Source organism: Lipophrys pholis (genome assembly GCF_963383615.2).
Source record: "Lipophrys pholis genome assembly, chromosome: 1".
In the NCBI taxonomy this organism is placed as follows: Eukaryota; Metazoa; Chordata; class Actinopteri; order Blenniiformes; family Blenniidae; genus Lipophrys; species Lipophrys pholis.
Window position 1 is genome coordinate 6,089,338 of NC_137635.1, and position 20,501 is coordinate 6,109,838.

Sequence of the window (20,501 nt, forward strand, 5' to 3'; positions counted from 1 at the left end):
GAAAAGCACAAAAAATTGCTGCAATTGTTTCCTAGTGTCTTTGTTGTTGAATATCTTCAGGATTTACCATTAAACAAGTATGGAAAATGCATGAGCTGTCCCTATAATTAGTATTTATCAATTCATTAAGACTTCCCCATCAACTTTAGAGATAAGATCAAATGATGGTTCATTTGCCTGAAAGTGGAGCTTACAGACTAAAGATTTGGAAGCTTCACTTCAAATACATTGGAGGAGTTAGAAGGTGAAGTGAATAAACTTTGGAGGCACGTTGAAAACTTCATGGAAATGCCTCGATGTGGATTGATGCTCGAAGATAAAACCTGAGGGTGACTGGAATCTATAAATGAGAGTTTGGCTTTAATCTTTAATATGCGACGTTGCAGTTGCATGTAAGAAAGTTATTAAAAATAAGGACTTCCTTAATTTAGGAATATATAGAGGCGGTATTGTGTAACATTTTTTCCATCTGTTGAATGTGTGTGGCCCAGTCTCGGACCCCCGTTTACACGACATTTTCAGGGAAAACGCATCGATTTGGAGTTTTCATTTCAGAAAACAAGGTCCGTTTACACTGAAATGGCAGAAACACTGAAAACGATGTCATTTTCATGTTGGGCCACTTGTGGGTGCCGTTTGCTTTTATAATGAAACCACACAAACGCACATGCACACAGAGAACAATACGTTATAAACTTTAACAATGGTGAGCACACGGACATTCTCGTGGACAGACGACCAAGTTGGATTGTTACTGTCACCTTAAGGTGACTGTCAACTATAAAACTGCTAAGTTCCAGGAGAATATGGACCTGGAGTCATGACACTCTAGAGCCATTGTGTGCATGCGCAGTAGCAGCACTTTCACCGTCTTCACAGTGATGGCGCCCGAGCCTTTCAAGTAAGTTACGTTTTACCCCATTTATACAATGACTGAGTAAAATTGTACTTTGGGAGCCATTGTCAGTGTCTCCGAGCACCACTGTCGTTTAAACGGACACCCAAAACGCAACAATGGTTTTGCGCTTTCACTTGAAAACGTTGTGTTAACAGGGCCTAAAGCAACCCTTATTGTGTAGTATTAAAATACAGGTAAAGAGGTGCCAAACCTCTGTTTAGCTGTCAAAGCAACACAGTGATCATTTTACCCACCGTCAGTGGCCATCCTATCAAAACACCCCTCTGTGGCTCATGAGCTACATCAGATCAAAAACACTGAAGGAAACCAGCACAAAACCTCGACTGGTTCTCTTCATCAAGTTCTGCTGAGGGGATGTAGGTGGGAACAAGAACACCTGGTGAGGTGCAAATATTGGCGTAACCCAAATGAAGAGGCTCTTGTAACCGCAGCGCTTGTGTAACCGACCTTCAAAAGCCGGGTGTCACACTGGCCAAAAATAGGCAGCGTGCCGCTCGTTCAGAGGACAAACAACAAACAAAACAATTGTTTTGCCTGCATCAGCTGACCCAGAGCGAACTCAGTCGGCCGCAGCGTGCATGAGTGATGCGACAGCGGCTGCAGCCGTTGGGAGAAAGTGTGTCACTGTGCGCCGCATGTGACTCCTTAACAACGAGCGAGCCACTAGTTCAGAATGGTAACTATGGTGATCTACTATGAAAGTGGAGTAAGTGAACTCTGAAGCCACGGGGACAATAGAGCGGCTGTTACAAGGCACTCAACACAATCGGCCGGCCCGAGGAGCGGGAGGGTCCGCCGCCGAGTGCTGAAACAGTTGGCAGCTTAAGGCCGGGAGTAATGGATACTGGAGCCAGATGAAAGAAGCTGCGGGAATAATTGAGTGACTCGGCTCATACAAGCTACCTAATGTAGCTGATTATCTGAGCTGCTAAGCTAACGTCAGGCATGAGCAGGAGGGAGCAGAGTGGACGATTACCAACATTGTAACTCAACAACTGATGAATACAATGTTCAATAAATTGAACATCGACACCGATAAAACATTTTAATGTAGTATCTCGTAAAATATCCTCATGTTGTCATGGTCTCTATATTTTCTGTTTATAACGACTCAAAACCATGAAGCACAGTTTCACTTTATCAATCGCAGCCCCACAAAGTCACCCTGATCATTGTTTTTGGCTTTGTAAACTCAACTGACATGTCGCCACCTGTCTTTTTTAACTCCAACTCCTCTCAGGTGAACATCCTGCCCCAATGCAATGAATCTGTGTGAAATTGTCCTAACACTGTATTGTTAAAGATGTCATCAAAAAGGGATTGTATAATACCTTTTGTTTATAATGTCAATGATTTATTAACAATGAGCGCTGTGAAGAAAACATCCCACGTCCTGTCACTGCACGAGGGGAAATCTGGATGATTTGTGATTGTTATTGTACGCCTCAATTTCCAAGATAAGATGCGACTTTCAATATCTGGCATTTACTTAACTTTTTTTGCTTCAATCACAAGTGTCAAGTAAGGTCGGATGTTTTACTTTCAACTGATGCCATTTATGAACATTTCTACAGAATTTCCTATCGGCCTGTCTTTTTATTTGTGCTTAATCCAAGTTATCATTAAAGGAAAAAGTACATTCTTATAAGGCCCAGTTTACACGACAACGGTGCTCAGAGCCACTGATGATGCAATTTTTGGAAAATGGCTCCTGAGGAGGAACTTTTTGAAAACGCTCGGGCTCCGTTGCCATGTAAACGCGTGAAAAACGACACTTTATGCAAACGCTCAGTCCCGCTGCAACTGCACACCACGGTGAAACGATGAGTTTTCACATGAAACGTTGTGTAAACAGGGCCATATAGTAGTAAATTATACAGATTTGGTGATGGCAATTTGAATTTGCAGAATATGGAGTGCAGAATGGATGAAAATATAAATGCTCATTGTTCAATCAGTCTTTTGCGATATGTTGACATGATGATAGACTTGTGATAGTTTGCAGCCTCAGTTGTTAGCAGGGTTTTAAAATGTTGGAACACTTGGAATCCTATACTTGAAAACTTAGAACAACCAGAAACAAGTCTAATTCCCTCCGGAAGCATTTGTTTTATTGGCTCATCTGTTTCAAGGGTAGGAGGACCTGTCACACGCTTTATAGGACCCTTTGGCTTTGAACTGGTCCTTACTGGCATCCTCTCCCGAAGCACACCAAACCATGTGAGTCACTAATCAAATTCCTGCCTCAGTCCGCAGAGCGAGAGAGCGAGAGAGCGAGAGAGAGAGAAACTTATCTGAAGCAGATTTCCTGACGCTCACATGTGATGCTACTATCACAAAAACAACAATCAAAAAACTGCCTTGCAGTGTACATTTCTGATCTCATCTGTGAAGCAGGTAGCAGATATTTCACTTCACTCATCGGTAATCTACTTTAAATGTCTTGCTATCTGACTACATCATTCTGCCTCATCAAAAGGAGGGCCCTCCAAGCCAGAATAACTTCCTTCAGATAAAAACCCTTGCTATGTTCCCTGGCATGGATCATTCACACTTTTCTGTGCACGTCAAGTGTCACACTCTCACCCCACATTCATTTCCCTAATTTCGCCTCTGTTCGTCTCTAGAAAGCCCGAGTAGGGCTCTGGGAGGCAGCTTCCTGTTTGCAGGAGAAAGGAGGAGAGATTTCCTCGGAGCTGCTGCTTAGTGGACACAGTGTTCTGCCTTCTCACAATCACAGGAACCCAGGGGGCAGCGAAGAGGGCCTTTTGCAATCCAGATCTTTTTGCAGACACACGAGCAGCCCCCCGATTTAATGGACGGAGCAGAGCATGCTGCTTGCTTGTCCTAAATCCAACCACTGACAGATCAGTCGAGGACCATGTGGAAGAGTTCATGAGGGATTAACCCTACTCATGCATTTACGGAAGCGAGCTACACATATGCAATTGTCTGTTTTCTGCATTACACTCGCTCAAGTTGTAATTCACCGCCGGGACAGTGCAGCGAGGAAATTATGAGTATTCCAGCTGCCCGGCTTCTCCTGGTCATGAGTTTTGGCTGCACAAGCATGACTGGAGCAGATTTTCTTAGTGTTACTAACCTGGCAATTACTCAGTCACAAGCAACTCAGCCTGTCTGCCTAATAACCCCACAATACTGTGCCCCCAACTTTAAATCCATCATTGCTGTTTAAATGATTAATTATTTATGAATCGATTAAATGGAAAATGTAGAGGGTTGTTAAGTATCTACACATTAAATCCAGTGACGTCTGGAGCTGAGAAACTTGCTTGCTGCTTTTCCTGCTGGAAACAGCCAAACTAACCAGCAGGAATCAGCAGCTCTCCTGGCAGAAAGCTCAATGTGAGCAACAGGTTTATCAGAGCAGTGCTCATGGACTGTCTGCTGAAGTTTCACACTATGTCAAACTTTTTGGAGCTCACAGCTTAATGACAAAAAGAAAAGTTTTTTTTATTTTATTTTGTGCGTGCGTGCGTGCGTGCATGCGTGTGTGCGTGTGTGTGGGGGGGGGGGGGGGGGGGGGGGCATTGTGGAATTTGGATATCTTTACTGCCAGAAGACCATAACAAGCACATATTTCATCGTGGCCATGCTTGCCTTATGGCTGCTGTGACCACTTTAAGGAAGGGATTCAAAGAGGAAATAAGTGCGGTTTTGTGTACTTTATTTACTTGTATGATAACCGATTTGAACAATCTTCAGATGCATGGCTAAACTGTCAATTCCTATCATTGCATCTTTAGAATTCGGGGGGGAAAAAGTTGATCTAATTCAAGATTTGCCAGCAGCAATCTCATTGTACATGATTCAAACAGACAGATGCTTAAGGGAAGATTTGTGCACAGACAAAATAGATTCTAAGGGAATTAGAATGGAGATGGCAAATAAGGTCAGTTTTCTGACTTTATGGATGGTGAGAGCATCCTCCCATTCATGACCAAAGCCTCTGACGTGTCTCACCCATCCTGCCTTCTTGCAAGGCCAGGCTCTAGTTACACCAGTCATCATATCCCACAAGACCCAGAAGTTTAACACTGCAGCTGCCAGATCAGCACAAAACAAGAAGCTTCTATTGAGGGACAACATGCAAACTCCACAAGACCAGAGATGCAGCAGTCCTGTATTTAGTCCAGAACTCCATCACAACTTTTAAAGCCTCTTGAACAAAATAATGTGCCATCGCTTTTATTTTTTTCATGAGTCATTAAACCTGAGCCACTGAAAGCAACTGATGAGTTCACTGACCGTGTCCACACGACCATCACTAATGACTGTAAAGGTGATTATCCTCTCTTTAAACATAACTTCGGGGGGAAAGAATGAGGGATTAAAAGTGGGATTAGGTCCTCCAGCAGTGAGAGTCAGAAAAGAGAAAGTGTGGTTCGCTAGTTTGCTAAAGAGAATCGGGGCAGTGGGCGACGCGGACCGCGCTACTTGCCTGCCAACTGTCTGATTGGCGAGCTGCTTCATCCGATTGAACTGCTTCTTCATCTTCGGTCCCCTTGTGTCGGGCTCCTCTTCCGAAGTTACGCTTCAAACCCGGGATTCGGCTCGTCATGAAGTTCGCAGGGCCTCTCCCGAAAATACCCCCCCACCCCACCCCCCTATCCCCGAACTGTCGCTATGACAGGGAGCAGCGAGCCGGAGCCATGGAGCAGCCGAAGCCAATTAAAAGTAGTCCGTAGCCTCGCTAGCCCCCGCGGCTAGCCGTTCCCCAGTGGAAATCCTAGAGAAAAGTTTCCGCCGGGGGCGACGGAATGATCCGTAAACCTCCTTTTCTGTGTGTCCGCGCACATTAAAGTGCAGGAGTGGAGCCGCAACTGACTTTCACTGACTCCGCCGGCTTTTCATGACTCCCCCGCCCCCCTGCTCGGTTAGCTGTGCTGACCGTTAGCCGACGAGCTAACGTGGATAATACCACGGCCGCTTTTTCCCAGAGCCGAGCCGAGTGGAGCCGAGCACAGCCGAGCACAGCCGAACGGAGCCGAACGGAGCCGAGCACAGCCGAGCGGGGAGCTCCGAGAAGCAGCAGCAGCCTGTAGCTCACCTCTGCCACTGTCTGTCTGCACAGTGAGAGAGCAGCAGGAAATAACGTGAGAGCATCAGCCGGACCTCCCCCTGGACACACACACACACACACACACACACACACACACACACACACACACACACACACACACACACACACACACACACACACACACACACACACACACACACACTGCTGGCAAAGGTGGAAACTTTTCACTGTAGGAAACAATAAACAAAAGAAATGCAGAAAGCCTCCGGGTGCATCAAACTGATATGTTACTACTGTATACTTATATATACACAATAATTTATATATTTACAGTAGCGGAGCTGGAAAAAAAAATCATTGGAGTCACTAAGATGAATGATGTGCTTCTCTTTAGGTGGCACATAAATCACTTTTATTTTGTATACTATATATCACTGTTATAAGAACACAAAACAATCGTCTATATAAAAGCACATATCTTAACAATCTGATCCAGGACTGAAAACGGAAATCCATCCCTGACCACTCTGACCATAAGTACTTCCACCTCATCATCGCTCCATATCTTCCCATAAGATCTTTCTAACCTTTTTGGATTCTACTTAACTGCACCACCCTGTTTGGTTCAAATCCTATGTTTGCTCTGCTGGATAGTCTGAAGTTTTTCACAGTGTGAACAAACTGCATCGGACCTCACTTACAAGTGAATTGGTACTGGTACTGGTACTGGTACTGGTAAATCACACCGCTGCATAATGTGGCTGGGGATAAACAGAAACATAAATAAGCAAATAACAAATCAGATTAAAACGTTTTTATTTGAGTACAAATGTGGTCAAATACAAATGCACTTAAAAAATAACAATAAAATATACTACAGTTCGGTTGTGTAATATAACAAATTGAAGGTACTGAGGGAGTGAAACAACACTGTTGCAATGTCCTCGATCCAAAATACTTTATACATATTCATACAGCAGTACCAGTAAATCATTACAGGAATACTAAACTAAAAATCCTTTTATTTTTTCTTACAATTTACAAATGTGTCCTGCATGTTTTAGCTCTCTCCCTGCTTCAGCATACCTGAATCTAATGATGATGTCATCACCAAGGTTGTGAAAAAGCCCAATAACGAGCCCCTCATTGCGGTCAAGTGTGCTGCTGCAACTGGGAGGAGCTAAAACATACAGGACAGGTGCCCTCGAGGACCAGGGTAGGGGATCCCTGCTCCAGAGGTATGTCTCTGCATAGCCGGAGGCAGCAGACTGAGGACCCGCAGAGTGAAGAACCGCAGCGTGAGTGCCATGCGCTACATTATACAGACAGTGACATCTTCCGGCCTTCCGGAGTACTGCAGCAAGTGGCCCTGCAGAGTGAGTTCGTCATTAGGTTGGTGAACATGTTTATTATTATATCTTGACAAAGAGCAGCCTGGGCGAAGAGGGGGAGGAATAAAGCTTTCATCAGTTTATTGTTTAATGTTTACGTTTCATTAGTTTTTATGAGAAATGTTAGACGAAATTTAGACTCATTCTTCCAACTCTGCACGTTCCAAGTTACGAGTCCCCTGGTTTTCTCTTGTTTAAAGTAGTAAAGTGTCTTTAAGTCTGTTTCTTGAGAAAACAAAAGTACTTTTGAGTTTGAATCCATTGTGTCTTTTCGGTATTAACATTGTGCTCCAATAACATTCCTAATATAAACTATTCTTACAATTAAGCTAAAATCATGAAGTGAGTTTTAATAATCAGTATGAATCTCTTCTACCTATATTCGAACACATTTTTGACTTTTAATCAAATTACATGTATTCAATATTAAATTTATAATTCATAAAAAAATTACCACAATGTGTGTTCTATACACACATTGTAGTGTTTGTGGGTGTAGTACACCAATTAATCCACAAGGGGGGATAATTGCACTGAACTGGAGCGAATATACAGTAGGGGAAATAATTCTTTGATCCCCTCCTGAATTTGTAAGTTTGCCCACTTCCATTGAAAGTAAAAAACTCGAATGTTTATGGTTTACTGATTATGGCAACAGGCAGCATATCAGTTGAGAAAGCATTTTGAAAACCCCCCAAAACAATGTAAAAGTTATAAGAAGTTGTGCCTCTTATTGAGGGAAATAAATATCGACCTCCCAGCAAAACATAAGTTAGTCCTTGGTAGAGAATCCCTTGTGTGCAAGCACACCAAGTACGTTATACATTTTAAAAAGATTCACTTATATGTCATATTTGCTGGTACAAAGCACAGAGACATCATCTGACTCATTCATGAATATCTGATTTCTGTATAAAATAATATGTGCCGACACTCCATTATGTTTCCATGACTTTATTTCTTTCATGGACAGAGGAGAGAGAAGAACAGACACAAAAACATGGACCAACGCAGTGAACACATGCAACGCAAGCGGCTGTTTTTAACATGACAAAAGGCCATTTAAAACCAAGGAGTGCACACAGAGAGTAATGGAAAACAGAGGTAATCCCTGGGAGGTAATGCTGGGGTCAAAAGACAAGAGGCGGGAAGGTGCATGAGGACCTGGAGACTTTTTTCATCCTCCACACTCAGGACAGGACCATGGTTTGGAACTCTAGAGAAAAATAAATCATATGGACAGAAAATAAAATAGAATAAATCACCAAATATTAACACACACATCTACCTTTGCTATATTCTAATATTGAGATCTCAGACAAACCTTATGCTGATCCCCTCCAAATACTATTGAGCAGACACCGGAAAATAAAACAAAATAAACCCAAACAAGGCTGATCTGGGCTGGACTGTCTTAATCTTTCATCCTGTTATGTAAGATAAGTCGAGTTGCTGATGACAGGATGATGGACAAATAATCCAACATATTGGAGAGCAAAGTGTCTGTGTGTTTTCTGCAACGATAAGCGCCAAGTTTATTGTTCACTGTCGTCAAGATTTGATGGTTTGAAATAATTCAGTAAAGTGCAAATTTTTTTAAAAACACTATAGTCGTGCCAACACTCTGCACGAGTGCACATCAGCTCTTGATCTAACTGTGTAGAGACATAAGCGATATGTGAACTTCAGGCCCGTTGCAGGAAATAAAGCACAATTTGTTCCCTAAACAGCATTAGAATGTAAAATAAATCTTTACATTCATGTGAGATTTCTTGTCAATGACATATTTGTGCTATTTTATTTAAGATCCTCACTTTTCAGGAACAAATGGAAATACATATTTTTTTTTATGTCTATTTATGTACAACATTTTAATTCAGCTGTAGTTGATTTAAAGTTCTTTATAGTTAAAGTTGGACAAGCCTAGATTACATTCTGTGACACGTTGAGTTACTGTGGATAGTTATTAACACCAGTTGAACATCTCAACTGATTTGTCAGGGAGTTTAAAGCAGTTTGTTTCCATTGTAATATTCAAGTCTGAACTTTTAGTCCAGTAACAGGAAGGTCATCCAGTCTAAAACGGAGTCTTTTGGATAAAACCTCATGTTTATTCTGGTAAACTTTGCTCCTGGCTGTGTTAGGAGTCAACAAACTAATCCATGTGGACACAGCCTGTCTGCTTCCTCCTCCTCCTCCTCCTCCTCCTCCTCCTCCTAATGAAGTTGTGTTGTAAATAATGTATTGTATTATATTATATTGTATTGTATTCCACCCAGTGAGATCATGTCTTCCAAGGAATCAGATACTGACCCTCGACTCCAATTCTGCCGTCGTTGTTGTCATCGGCCGCTGAGATGAAGCTCTTGGTTTCTGCTTCGGTCAGCGTCCGAGCCCCCGGGACAAACCGCTGCAGGAAGTACCTGCACACATTCAGATCACCTGTTTTGTGCAAATATTTATGAGTCCATCCTCGGCTTTCGCCACAAAACGATGGATTACATAACCGTTTGCCCAGGATTATCAGGAAACGGCTCAAAGCATCAGTACAAGGCGACAGTGTGTCTGTGTGTCTGTGTGTTTTCTACTTTTATTGTTATTGTATTTTTAAAAAGCCTAAGTTGAGCCTTTACAGTAAAATGGAGTTCTTGTATGCACCTATGAATGAATGAATTTATTTGGATTTTTTTTACATATAAAATAAAACATACACATATATATTAATCATTTTGATGACATGTAAAGGAACCAAAGACGACACAAAAAAGTCAAAAATAACACTTATTTCCATTGTGGTCCTCATAAAAAAAAAAAAAATAATAATAATAATAATAAAAAAAAAACACAAAAAATTCAGTTGTGGTCCTCTTAAAAATTTAAATAATAATAATTAAAAACATATTTAAAAAAATCAGTTGTGGTCCTCCTAAGAAAAATAATGAAAAAAAAAATGAAATAGTGACATAGTGAACCATTAAAAACATACAACTGTACAAAAGTATGGTCTAAATTTATGATGAATATATAAATACAAGTTCCACCTATACTAATCTATTTGTATAGGTGGTATGTTTGCTGTGTATGTGTGAATGACAATAAAGCTATATCTAACTGCATGATTTACTGTGTTAAATACATAAAAGAACTGATGCTTACGGTGCATTTAATCACTACACATTTAATCATATGGCCTTTTGTGTCATATGTATGCCTGCATGTGTGTTTGTGTGTGTGCACATGTATGAATTAATCAAATACAGCTAGACTGAATGGATGATGGTTTTCAGTGGCACATGAGAAGTCAGAAGAAGAAAAGCCGAGAGAGAGAGAGAGAGAGAGAGAGAGAGAGAGAGAGAGAGAGAGAGAGAGAGAGAGAGAGAGAGAGATGATACGATTCAATGTTTCTGTGAGGTCACTGCCAGACAAACGGAGCAGACATCCAAGCATCCGTATCGTTTTACTAACTTGAGCTCGGATTCCTCGATGAAGCCGCTGTTGTCCTCGTCCAGGAGCCCGAAGACACCCCTGACCTCCTCGGGTGTCTTGGAGGACAGGCCGCACAGCTGGAAGAACTTCTTGTGGCAGAATGAGTCCGGAGCTGGACACACACACACACACACACACACACACACACACACACACACACACACACACACACACACACACACACACACACACACACACACACACACACACACACACACACAGGTCAGGAAACCTCGGGGTTTGCCGAGCCAATGAGGAGATTAGGATTTTTCATCTTTTTAAGGCCAACACACACGTGCATTCACCAAAAAACAGGCAAGATGATTTAAAAAAAACAAACAAAAAACCTTTTCAAATTCAGACTAAAAGCAGGATATTTAGTGAAGGGGATACCGAAAATGGTGCAGCTGCAGAGGAGATTATGTACCTTTAAGGCCTAAATGTGACTGCAAAAACAGATTATGAGTAGCTGGATTGATGAATTGTGGATTATTGTCAATTTAATCATAAATGGATGTAACTTCAGCCAGTTGCTGCTCGTACTGAGGGGACGCCTGCTCTACATTGTGCTGTACAGTATGACTGTGAAGTCACGGACGTTGGGGGGAATCATGGCGAAGGCAGGGAGGGATATCTAGAAGAAATATCTCTGTTTGACCTGTTATGGACATTGAAATTCATCCTCTGTGTTTAATCCTTTCTGAACGAGCAGCACCCGGAGTATTCGGGTTGGCACAGTTGTGTGTGACTTTCACTTTCCCCCCCCGAAACGTCTACCAAGTCCAGGGGTTGAACCAATGACCTTCTGGGCATTGGATCACTTCGCTAACCTCTGGTGTGTGTGTGTGTGTGTGTGTGTGTGTGTGTGTGTGTGTGTGTGTGTGTGTGTGTGTGTGTGTGTGTGTGTGTGTGTGTGTGTGTGTGTGTGTGTGTGTGTGTGTGTGTGTTACCTTGACAGTCCTTCACAGCATTTTCAATGGCCTCGGCTGAGAGAATGGAGCTGAGCGACATGTTGTTCCTGGAAGGCGACAGAAAAGTCTCTCATGATTTGGGAAATGAAAAAAAATATATAATAATTTGTTTTGATTGAAGGACATAATTATTTTGTTATGCCTGCATCATTGAGTTTCCTAATTGGATTTCCCTTGGCAGCATGTTAATCACTGAGGCTATTTGCCTGCCTTCATCTGTTTAATTGGGCCGGGTGGGCTGTACCAAATAATTGGCTCTGAGGGACACAAGATGAAAAAATTAGAAACTAGATTTTTTTTTTTAAATACATATATATAAGGAATAACAAAAAACCTCCAAGCAGTTATAACCTCAAAGCCTGAATCTGAAACACACTATTTGAAGGAGTTAAAAAACAACAGCGTTTTCACCAAAAATATTAAAAGATAATTACTTTTTGCTTCTCTTGAGCAATAAACCTTTGAGATATGATCACAAAGATATTATCTTTTCAAATCTAATTGTTAAAACATTTGACCTTTTGTTAACCTTTACATTTTTGGTAGATGAAAAAAAAAAATGGAACAAACTATGAAAAGTAATTGTGAGAACTCGTCCTGACTGAATCCTTTACTGCTCAGTTTGATCCACAAAACTATTCATTTATTTGGTATACTTATAAAACACAATTAATCATGGACCCAAATACCCCACCCCAAAAAAAAAAAAACATTTAATAAAATAACATTTGAGAAAATAAAAAAATAACCAAGAAATTCCTGAGCACTGAATGTGAGCCATGTTAACTATTAACCCCTAATATTTTGTGTTAAAAATAAATAAAATAAACTTGGAGAGTGTGTCAACTGATCTCTGGATCACTCATTTAGATGAGGGTCACCTTTTTTGTTTAATATTTCATTCTGTTTGTTTCACTTGTTTCTTTAAAGAATGTTTTTTACATGTTCAGAAATACATTTTTAAAAAAAACAGCACTAAACTAGGCTCAGCCAGCTCCTCTAAGTTTCCCCCCAAAAATAAATACGTTTGAAAATTAGAATTTTCCAAATGGATGTTTAATATGTAATATGTAAAAAGTATATAAAGTATATATATATATATATATATATATATATATATATATATATATATATATATATATATATATATATATATATATATATATATATATATATATATTCCTATATATACATACAATTTTATTTCATATATATACATACAATTTTAGCAGTAAGTCAAGTGAGTAAAGTATATAAACTGTAAAGACTTACTGCTAAAATTGTATGTTCAGTCCTCTGGAACCAAAGAGATTAGGTTTTATTTGCGTGTCTTACATATAAGTTTTAATCATAACCTATTTTTACAGGAATCAGATTTTAATGGTCTTAAAAGAAAGACTTTTGACACGACCAGATGAGACTTTTCTTATATAACAACTTTCAAGGTGCAAACTAAACTTTGCTGAGAGTTCCAGCCTGTGGTCGTAAATGTGGAGGTGAAGGAGTCCCTCCACCTGCAGCTGGGACTCACCTGTGCTGTGGGTCTCCTCGGCGCAGCAGCAGCAACAGCAGCAGCAGCAGCAGCAGCAGCAGCAACAGCAGCAGCAGCAGCAGCAGCAGATAAATAAGGCTTTGTGGTGTCCTCTGACAGCTGGATCAGGCTTATATACTTGGAGCTGGATGCACCAGAGGATGCTTAAGTTTCCAACCTGAGCGAGGATCAAATGTTCCTGCAGCCAGGAGCCTCCTTCTCCAGTTCCTCACCTGCTCAATCTTTACTGTTCATATCGGCTCCTCTCATCTTCTCCTTCACTGTCATAACTCTGAGGGATTCATCCAATCATCTCTCTCTCTCCCTCTCTCTCCCTCTCTCTCTCTCTCTCCCTCCCTCTCTCTCTCTCTCTCTCTCTCTCTCTACCTGAAAGCTTATAGACATCTGAATTTTAATCAGCTCTTTTTATTTTTATCTTTTTGTAAATAATCTTCCAAATCTGTCTGACCCCACCAAGCATTTGATGTCTATAATTTATCTATTTAGTATTCTAACATCTGACTGATGCTTTTTTCACGTAAGCAGCAGATATACATTAGAGATTTTATTTAAAATAGAGGCAGGCACAGAGTAATAAAATTGCAACTAATCCCCCCCCAATCCCCCCAATGTTTGCTTACATTGTTTCCCTCAACATTAGTCGGTGCTGCTGGGGAGCTTTTCCACAGATTAAGCAGCTTTTAGTGATGCAAAACAAAAACAGTCATTTAATATTGCCAGCGATCACACCGTGTCACATTATTTCAGGTTCTAACTGTGGAAAACATCCAGAAATATTTTTAAAAGTAGATATTTTTTAATCTATCCAATTCAAGAATGGATTGGAAAATCCTTTACCCCTGTAACTAAAAATCTAAATGTTTGTTCAGAGTAGTCGTGGCAAAAGGCAAAAAGAGGACACACAATTTTAAACCAGTTACTATCGCTTGAATCTATAAACTATATTTTGATGACTTGCAGCTCAAAATGCGTCCTGTAGGAGTTTATAACACTGCAGGGTGACAGACTGGGGGTGTTTGTCTTGCATGTGAACCGATGAGTTTGTAGCCTTCAGGGGGGGAAATCCCTTTCCGAGCATCTGACACTGCAGAGTCTCTGGTGAATCCAGTCAGCACTAAAGGCATTAACACTGCTGTTTGTAACGAGAACCAGGGGGAATAAATCTCATTATTCCTCACACTTTGACTCCACACTCTGTGAGTAATGGCGGGTTTTTTTTTCTGGAGTCTCACACTCACAGAAAAGGTGGACTATTCACTTCACATCTAAAACACACTCTTTTAATTTATTCTGTGTTTGCGTTGTGTACCAGCCAACGTTGGTGACTTGTTGGCGCCACACTGTGGTTGCGTCATGTAAGTACAGTGCAGATATTTACACAGTTGCCAAAGACAATTAAGATCAGATGACAGGTCTTTTAATAAACATATTTGAAATGCAGACACGTTTAAAAGTGTCTGGTACTCTCTGTGCTGTAACTTCAGAATTATTGTTGTTGTTGCTGATCTATAGACATTAATAGGAGTTTGCATAAAAACCATTTCCCATGACGTCAAGTCTTATTTTCAAATGGAATCCACTCTGTAACTCAAAGTTGTGGATCTTCATGTGAATATGACTGCATCACTTTCCTGCATCTATGACTGAAGACGTTTGTGATATTTAGCTTTGTGTTCTCTCTATTATTCTGGTTTTGATAACTGATCCATATGAAGTGGTTCGCTTTAGCTCATTTAGACTTTCTTTAAATAGATTTAATTCCTAAAGCTTGCACTTTAAATGATTTTGCTCATTGTTGAGAGAAACTCCTGCTTCCATTTGCTCAGTTAGTTCATGCGTCGTGCGAAGGAATGTTGGATTGAAGACAAGGCTCAGACTTTTGTTACTGAAAAAGAATCTTTTATTTTCATTTTTTTCTCATCGTCCGTCCGTTTCCCAGAAAAGTGCATCATTACTGATCTCGTAGTAAGAAAAACTCGCGTAGTAAAAGGACGACAGAAGTGGTTGAGAGAGAGAGAAAGACACAAGACAGCCACGCCATACACTTAGTCAGGTACATTCATCGTGGGCAGCATTGGGGTGAGCATAGTCAGAAGGAGAGAGAGAGGGAGAGAGGGAAAGAGAGAGAGAGAGACAGAAAGGGTTTGTCCGTAGTCGGGGCGAGGGAGTCATGTGTATAAAAGTGGTGTGGAGAGCTGAAGAGAGAAAGAGTGAGAGGGAAGAGGAGAAGGAGAGGAGGAGTGTGACTTGGCTCAAGTGGTTCCTTTGGAGTAATGAAGTCAGTTGTTGGTCAGTTTGTCCATTTAACCCTTGATCAGGGCAGCGAACTCTGCAGGGAGAGAAAGAGAGAGAGAGAGAGAGAGAGAGAGAGAGAGAGAGAGAGAAGGTTCAGGTGAAGAGCTCAGGAAGGCTTTGCATTGCTCTTCTCAATCATTAAAGGAGGATCTTCCTCACCATCAACTCCGATCTTGCCGTCACCATCAGAGTCACCGGCCTTGAGGAACGCCTTGGTCTCAGCGTCGGTCAGAGCTCTGGCACCGGCAGAGAAGTTCTGCAGGAACAGCCTGAGGGGGAGGACCAGAGGGATTAGACTCATGGTAGGGAGATGGTAGGAAGCTTGTAGACTACCCCTGCGTGTTATGGTTAAGAATTTTCCCGAGTCGCTCTCTTTGCGTCTGGTCTTTCGTCACTAAAATCGACTCTGACTTGCTTCCAAAGCCTCAAGGCTCTTAGACGACTTTCCCTGGTGGTGCTTCCTCTGCTTCCCCGGCGGCCAAACAGTGCCAGGTGCCAGAGAAGCGTGTCGGCATTGAGTTTCTGCTTTTCAGACTCTGCCAGCGCCTGACATCACTTTGAATCCGCTATGCTCCAACAAGGAAAGAGGATCCCTGAGGCTGCAGGAGTTTCAAGGAGGTGAAATTCAAGAAGAGGTCCGCTTACTTCAGCTCATCCTCCTCAATGAAGCCACTCTTGTCCTGATCAATGACTGCGAAGGCTTTCTTGACGTCGTCTGCGGACTTGCTGGACAGGCCGACCTTAGCGAAGAACTCCTTGTGCTTGAAAGAGTCGGCAGCTGCGAGAAGATGGAGGAGGAGAAGCGTGTCAGAGGAAAGCCAGGGAAGGTTTTACACGTGTGCAGCTTTTTTCTTTCAGATAACTTGTGTGTTTTTTAGTTTTTCACTCCGACTGAAACAGAGAATCTTTTTTGTTTTTCCTTTCTGCCAAGATATTCAGCAGTTTTAGAAAAAGCTTATTCTATGTGTTTGTGCTATTTGCATCTAGACTCTAGTGATGCTGTTGCAAAAATCTCAAGGTGCAGATTCAGTTGTTTGCGGCCTTGTGCACTCCTGAGTCGACTGAAGACCTCATTTATTGCTCTGGTGCATGTCTGGATTCCGCCTGGGTCTGCCACAGTGTCACGGCGGGTTTACCTTGGCAGGCCGCAAGGGCTGCAGTGATATCAGCGTCGTTCAGGATTCCGGCGAATGCCATTTTTAACTGAGGGAGGAGAGCAGAGGACAAGTCATCAGTTCATCAGTTCAGTTATGGCAAAGAAGCAAGAAGAGGGTGAAGCAGTTTTACTTTAAGGTTCGACTAATCTCACTGCTTTTAAAGAAGACCTTAAAGAGCCATGCAGTGCAATGTCACAGTCCCTCCCTCTCAGTATTCCAAGGCACAAATGACAAGAGAAAGTAGTCCAATTTTTTTTCTCTCCAAAAGCAGACGAATCAATCTCTTCAATCTTTGTTCCTTTGTTAGTCCAAAAACAAAATCTGGGCTTCATATATGCGCTGGCTTTAGATCCCGTTTGCATGAAGTCGAAGCCCTGGGACTCTCTCAGAGGGAAGAAGCTGGACTTGCCTACAGGTCTGCCGCTCCTCAGTGAAACTCACCTTTCAGGTTATCTCTAAAGACTAGAGAGGATTCGCTCAGATGAATCTGCTGACTGCAGTGGGGCTGTGGGCGACGCTCCCGGGCTTATATACCTTCACCAGCCCGAAATATGATGCATAGGCGATGTAATAGACACTGTGTGCAAAGCAGTCAAAGCAGTCAGTCAAAAAAATGTGTCCAGTGGACAGAGCTGTTCTATTTATACGTACATAAATGAAGATGCTTAAATGGTAGGCTAAGTGTAGGCCTATGCAAAAGTGCTTGATATTGCATTCGGCTAATAATATACGCTGCTGATTTGGGTGAAACATACTCTGCAGCCTGTTAAACTCTGCAGAGCAGCGAGAAGTCAGGAGGTAAAACTCTTACCTTGAGTATGATCGTCTGAGACAGATCATGCTGGTTTGGTTTTAGCTGCGTCTTAAGTTTTGTGTTGAATATATTATCTTCTGACTTGTTGAGAGACTTTGCATGGCACTGTGTTATAATAAAGACTTTTCACCTAATTTATGGATTAATTTCCTCAACTTTCTTTTTATTTATTAAACTGTGGTGACGGTGAGGTTTGTAAAACAAACGGTGCCTTTAAAACGACCTTGTCGGATGTTGATTTGAGCAGATTTCATTAATAAATGTATTTTAAAGACATTAAGTTTTGTTGATTGCATTGAGTCTATGCTTCTGTGTGTGTGTGTGTGTGTGTGTGTGTGTGTGTGTGTGTGTGTGTGTGTGTGTGTGCGTGAGTGTGTGCGTGTGCGTGTGCGTGTGCATGTGTGTGTGTGTGTGCATGTGTGTGTGTGCGTGTGTGTGTGTGTGTGTGTGTGTGTGTGTGTGTGTGTGTGTGTGTGTGTGTGTGTGTGTGTGTGTGTGTGTCACTCACTTTAGAGTTAGTCAGCAGTTTTCAAAGTGAGACAATGAGTAGAGTTTCATCAGTTTATTAATCAACACTTCAAGTATTTTTTTTCAGTGGCTTAACATAATAGCAGTATCGACTATACAAACTAAATTACATAAAAAAATAAGTTTAAGAAAGTTTTCGGTATATACAAATCCTCAGACTTTCTTTACCTATCTTTCCTTTTAAATTTAAGTTCAGATGTGCTTCACGTTAGAAACACAACTCTGCAAAGTTTCTTCATGTATGTTGAAACGATCAGGGGAATACTGAAAAAAAACTAAAACCCACAACTGACACGCTAATGAAACGCTTTAACCTGGAGGCCTGCGATCCCAGTGTGTGTTACAGTGTGGGACACGGCAGCAGGTTGATTGGTGAGCTTTGGAATTAATCAAAGTGTTTTTATTCAGTAGTACATCGCTGCCATTGACTTGCATGCAGAACAGAAGCGTCTGCCAGCTCTTATTTCTGGACCTCTTACACATATTCAGACCATTTCTCCTTATGGTGATGAAACTATTTATGATGCTATTTTGGGAAACACTGAAAGCTGATATCATCAGCAACACCGTCATGATCATCATCATCATCATCATCATCATCACGGCCATTATCATCATCATCTTAACACTCATGGGGGGGTTGCGTAATGACCTGAGCTGCTCAGTCACAATCAAAACAATGAAATTATCTGTGGACCTGCTCCAAGGGTCTTTCCTGGCCATGTTTGATGAAGGCTGTTGTTGTTCCCGTTGTACATGAGGTGGCAGCATTGAGATGTTCCTGTGAATGCTTTGGTGTGGAGTTGGTGCAAGATCAGTGTGCAATCACATTTCAACTTTTTAAATTACATGTCGCATGAAGAACTGCTTCACGTCGGGAACTGACCTCTAATATGTCGCTTTACGTTCTGTTGTCTCAGACGCTGTCTCCACAGACACGCATTCAACAATATTTGCACATACAGAAGTTTTTCTCTGGTCAGTAAATCGGCTGGAAAGATCCTAAAGCAACCTCCCAGCCTTTAACACTCACACTTGGTCAATTGAGGTCTCTCACCTCGAACGACTCAGCCATAAGACACTGCAACTATTCCTGCCCTTCTGCAATATCAGGCTTATATTACAAATATCTCGCGGTGTGGGGACGAGACCCATCAAGTAAAACCATGAAGGCCTGTAATTTGATGCAGCAAAGGGAACAGTACTATGTTCATATGCTGAAATGCACAAGTGAAATATAGATCAGCAATTTTTAACACGTTTAGAATGTGAAATTAACGTAACCAGTTGAAATGTTAAGTTTTATGATCTCCTCTGAATGAAATATTTCACATAAATGTGACATCAATTTGCAGAAGTTTGTGCTGCTCCTGCAGCAGAAATAGAAGTGACCCATATTCCCCCTGTGACCCTCCTCCACCCTGCAGAGAAAAGTGCACCAATAAATGTGTCTGGTGGACAGAAGTCCTGTAAATGTGCTCGCCCGGACACTCTATCCCCCGTTGCAGCATTTCTCTGCTGGCTCACTGCAAGTATCTCCCCTGCAGCCCTGCCAGACCACCTGGTTCCCCGCGACCAGCAGAGCCAGCCTCTCAGCCTCCCATCCAACTGTGTCCCGCCCGGGCAGCCCCTCGTCTGCAACTCACACCAATAAACATTTCGAGCTTGTAGTGGTTAGGACCGACATGCCAAAAAAAGCCGGACGGTGGCTGGTATTGATCCAGTGTGCCGACTCTGGATGCTTCATTTCCTACCACAGGAGTAAGGTACAGGGAACCACTGACGCCAGAAATAATGTACTACAACCTTTTCCTGTTTGTGAGTACTTTATTCTTTGGATCTTTATACTCATTCAGGTGTGGGGGCGGATACGATCTTTTCAAACATCTATGACTGCAAATACTGTACCTGTGTAAAAGTAAGACTGAGGATAAAAGAATTATAGTATAAAAGTAAAAAAAAGTAGATTTTTTTGAAAAGTAATTTCAAGTAATTTTCTCTTATTTGGGCTGTATTCTCAATCTGCTCTGTCTTGTTCACTTCTCTCCATGTCTGTTATGCATTAAAGCCACTGACCAACACACAAAGTTTTCAGTCTGTTATTGTCACATTCATCCAGGATAGAAAAAAGAAATGTCAGAAAAAGACTCTATTCAAGTACAATAACAAAGTATTTGTACTGTGCCACAACAACCCAGCGCGGTCATAGAGTACGTGTTGCAAAACAGTAAATAGACTTTCACTACAACATAAACACCTGTATATGAATGCATCAGTAACGAGGATCCAGTACTTCAATATCACTGACTTCAAGCCTTGTGTTGTTAATATTCTATACGAGTGG

The 20,501-nt window shown here is 41.6% G+C and overlaps 3 protein-coding genes across 5 annotated transcripts in view; all 3 read right to left on the bottom strand.

The window, feature by feature from the left end:
• The window catches only part of arhgap17a (Rho GTPase activating protein 17a), a 32,348-nt gene extending 26,341 nt beyond the window's left edge, over positions 1-6,007 (bottom strand). For both annotated transcript variants that reach the window (XM_080458652.1, XM_080458651.1), the window contains exon 1: positions 5,382-6,007. In XM_080458652.1, the coding sequence (XP_080314778.1) occupies positions 5,382-5,434 (53 nt within the window). In that variant the 5' untranslated portion in view covers positions 5,435-6,007. The remainder of the gene's footprint in view (positions 1-5,381) is intronic.
• A 2,293-nt stretch (positions 6,008-8,300) lies between these two features.
• On the bottom strand, positions 8,301-13,677 carry pvalb9 (parvalbumin 9). 2 transcript variants are annotated; one of them, XM_080477425.1, is made up of 5 exons: positions 13,343-13,677; positions 11,791-12,068; positions 10,820-10,952; positions 9,668-9,777; positions 8,301-8,570 (listed from the first exon to the last, which is right to left on the bottom strand). In XM_080477425.1, the coding sequence occupies exons 2-5, from the start codon at positions 11,849-11,851 to the stop codon at positions 8,545-8,547; spliced, it is 330 nt and encodes a 109-aa protein (XP_080333551.1). In that variant the 5' UTR covers positions 11,852-12,068; positions 13,343-13,677; the 3' UTR covers positions 8,301-8,544. The 2 variants fall into 2 exon arrangements, with proteins under 2 accessions (XP_080333551.1, XP_080333550.1); XM_080477424.1 differs by having other exon boundaries at positions 11,791-11,858; positions 13,343-13,645.
• Positions 13,678-15,240: 1,563 nt separating this feature from the next.
• LOC308113946 (parvalbumin alpha) lies at positions 15,241-17,430 on the bottom strand. The gene is made up of 5 exons (XM_080470524.1): positions 17,257-17,430; positions 16,795-16,861; positions 16,304-16,436; positions 15,818-15,927; positions 15,241-15,692 (listed from the first exon to the last, which is right to left on the bottom strand). The coding sequence occupies exons 2-5, from the start codon at positions 16,853-16,855 to the stop codon at positions 15,667-15,669; spliced, it is 330 nt and encodes a 109-aa protein (XP_080326650.1). The 5' UTR covers positions 16,856-16,861; positions 17,257-17,430; the 3' UTR covers positions 15,241-15,666.
• Positions 17,431-20,501: the final 3,071 nt, after the last annotated feature.

What these genes read in the sequence shown, in the direction of transcription:
- pvalb9 (XM_080477425.1), bottom strand. Translation starts at nt 11,851, where the DNA reads ATGTCGCTCAGCTCCATTCTCTCAGCCGAGGCCATTGAAAATGCTGTG. An exon ending in ATCGAGGAATCCGAGCTCAA is followed by an intron (nt 9,778 to 10,819) that starts GTTAGTAAAACG and finishes GAATGTGTGCAG; the next exon opens with GTACTTCCTGCAGCGGTTTG. An exon ending in CGGCAGAATTGGAGTCGAGG is followed by an intron (nt 8,571 to 9,667) that starts GTCAGTATCTGA and finishes ATTTTTCTCTAG; the next exon opens with AGTTCCAAACCATGGTCCTG.
- LOC308113946 (XM_080470524.1), bottom strand. Translation starts at nt 16,855, where the DNA reads ATGGCATTCGCCGGAATCCTGAACGACGCTGATATCACTGCAGCCCTT. An exon ending in ATTGAGGAGGATGAGCTGAA is followed by an intron (nt 15,928 to 16,303) that starts GTAAGCGGACCT and finishes CCTCCCCCTCAG; the next exon opens with GCTGTTCCTGCAGAACTTCT. An exon ending in CGGCAAGATCGGAGTTGATG is followed by an intron (nt 15,693 to 15,817) that starts GTGAGGAAGATC and finishes CTCTCCCTGCAG; the next exon opens with AGTTCGCTGCCCTGATCAAG.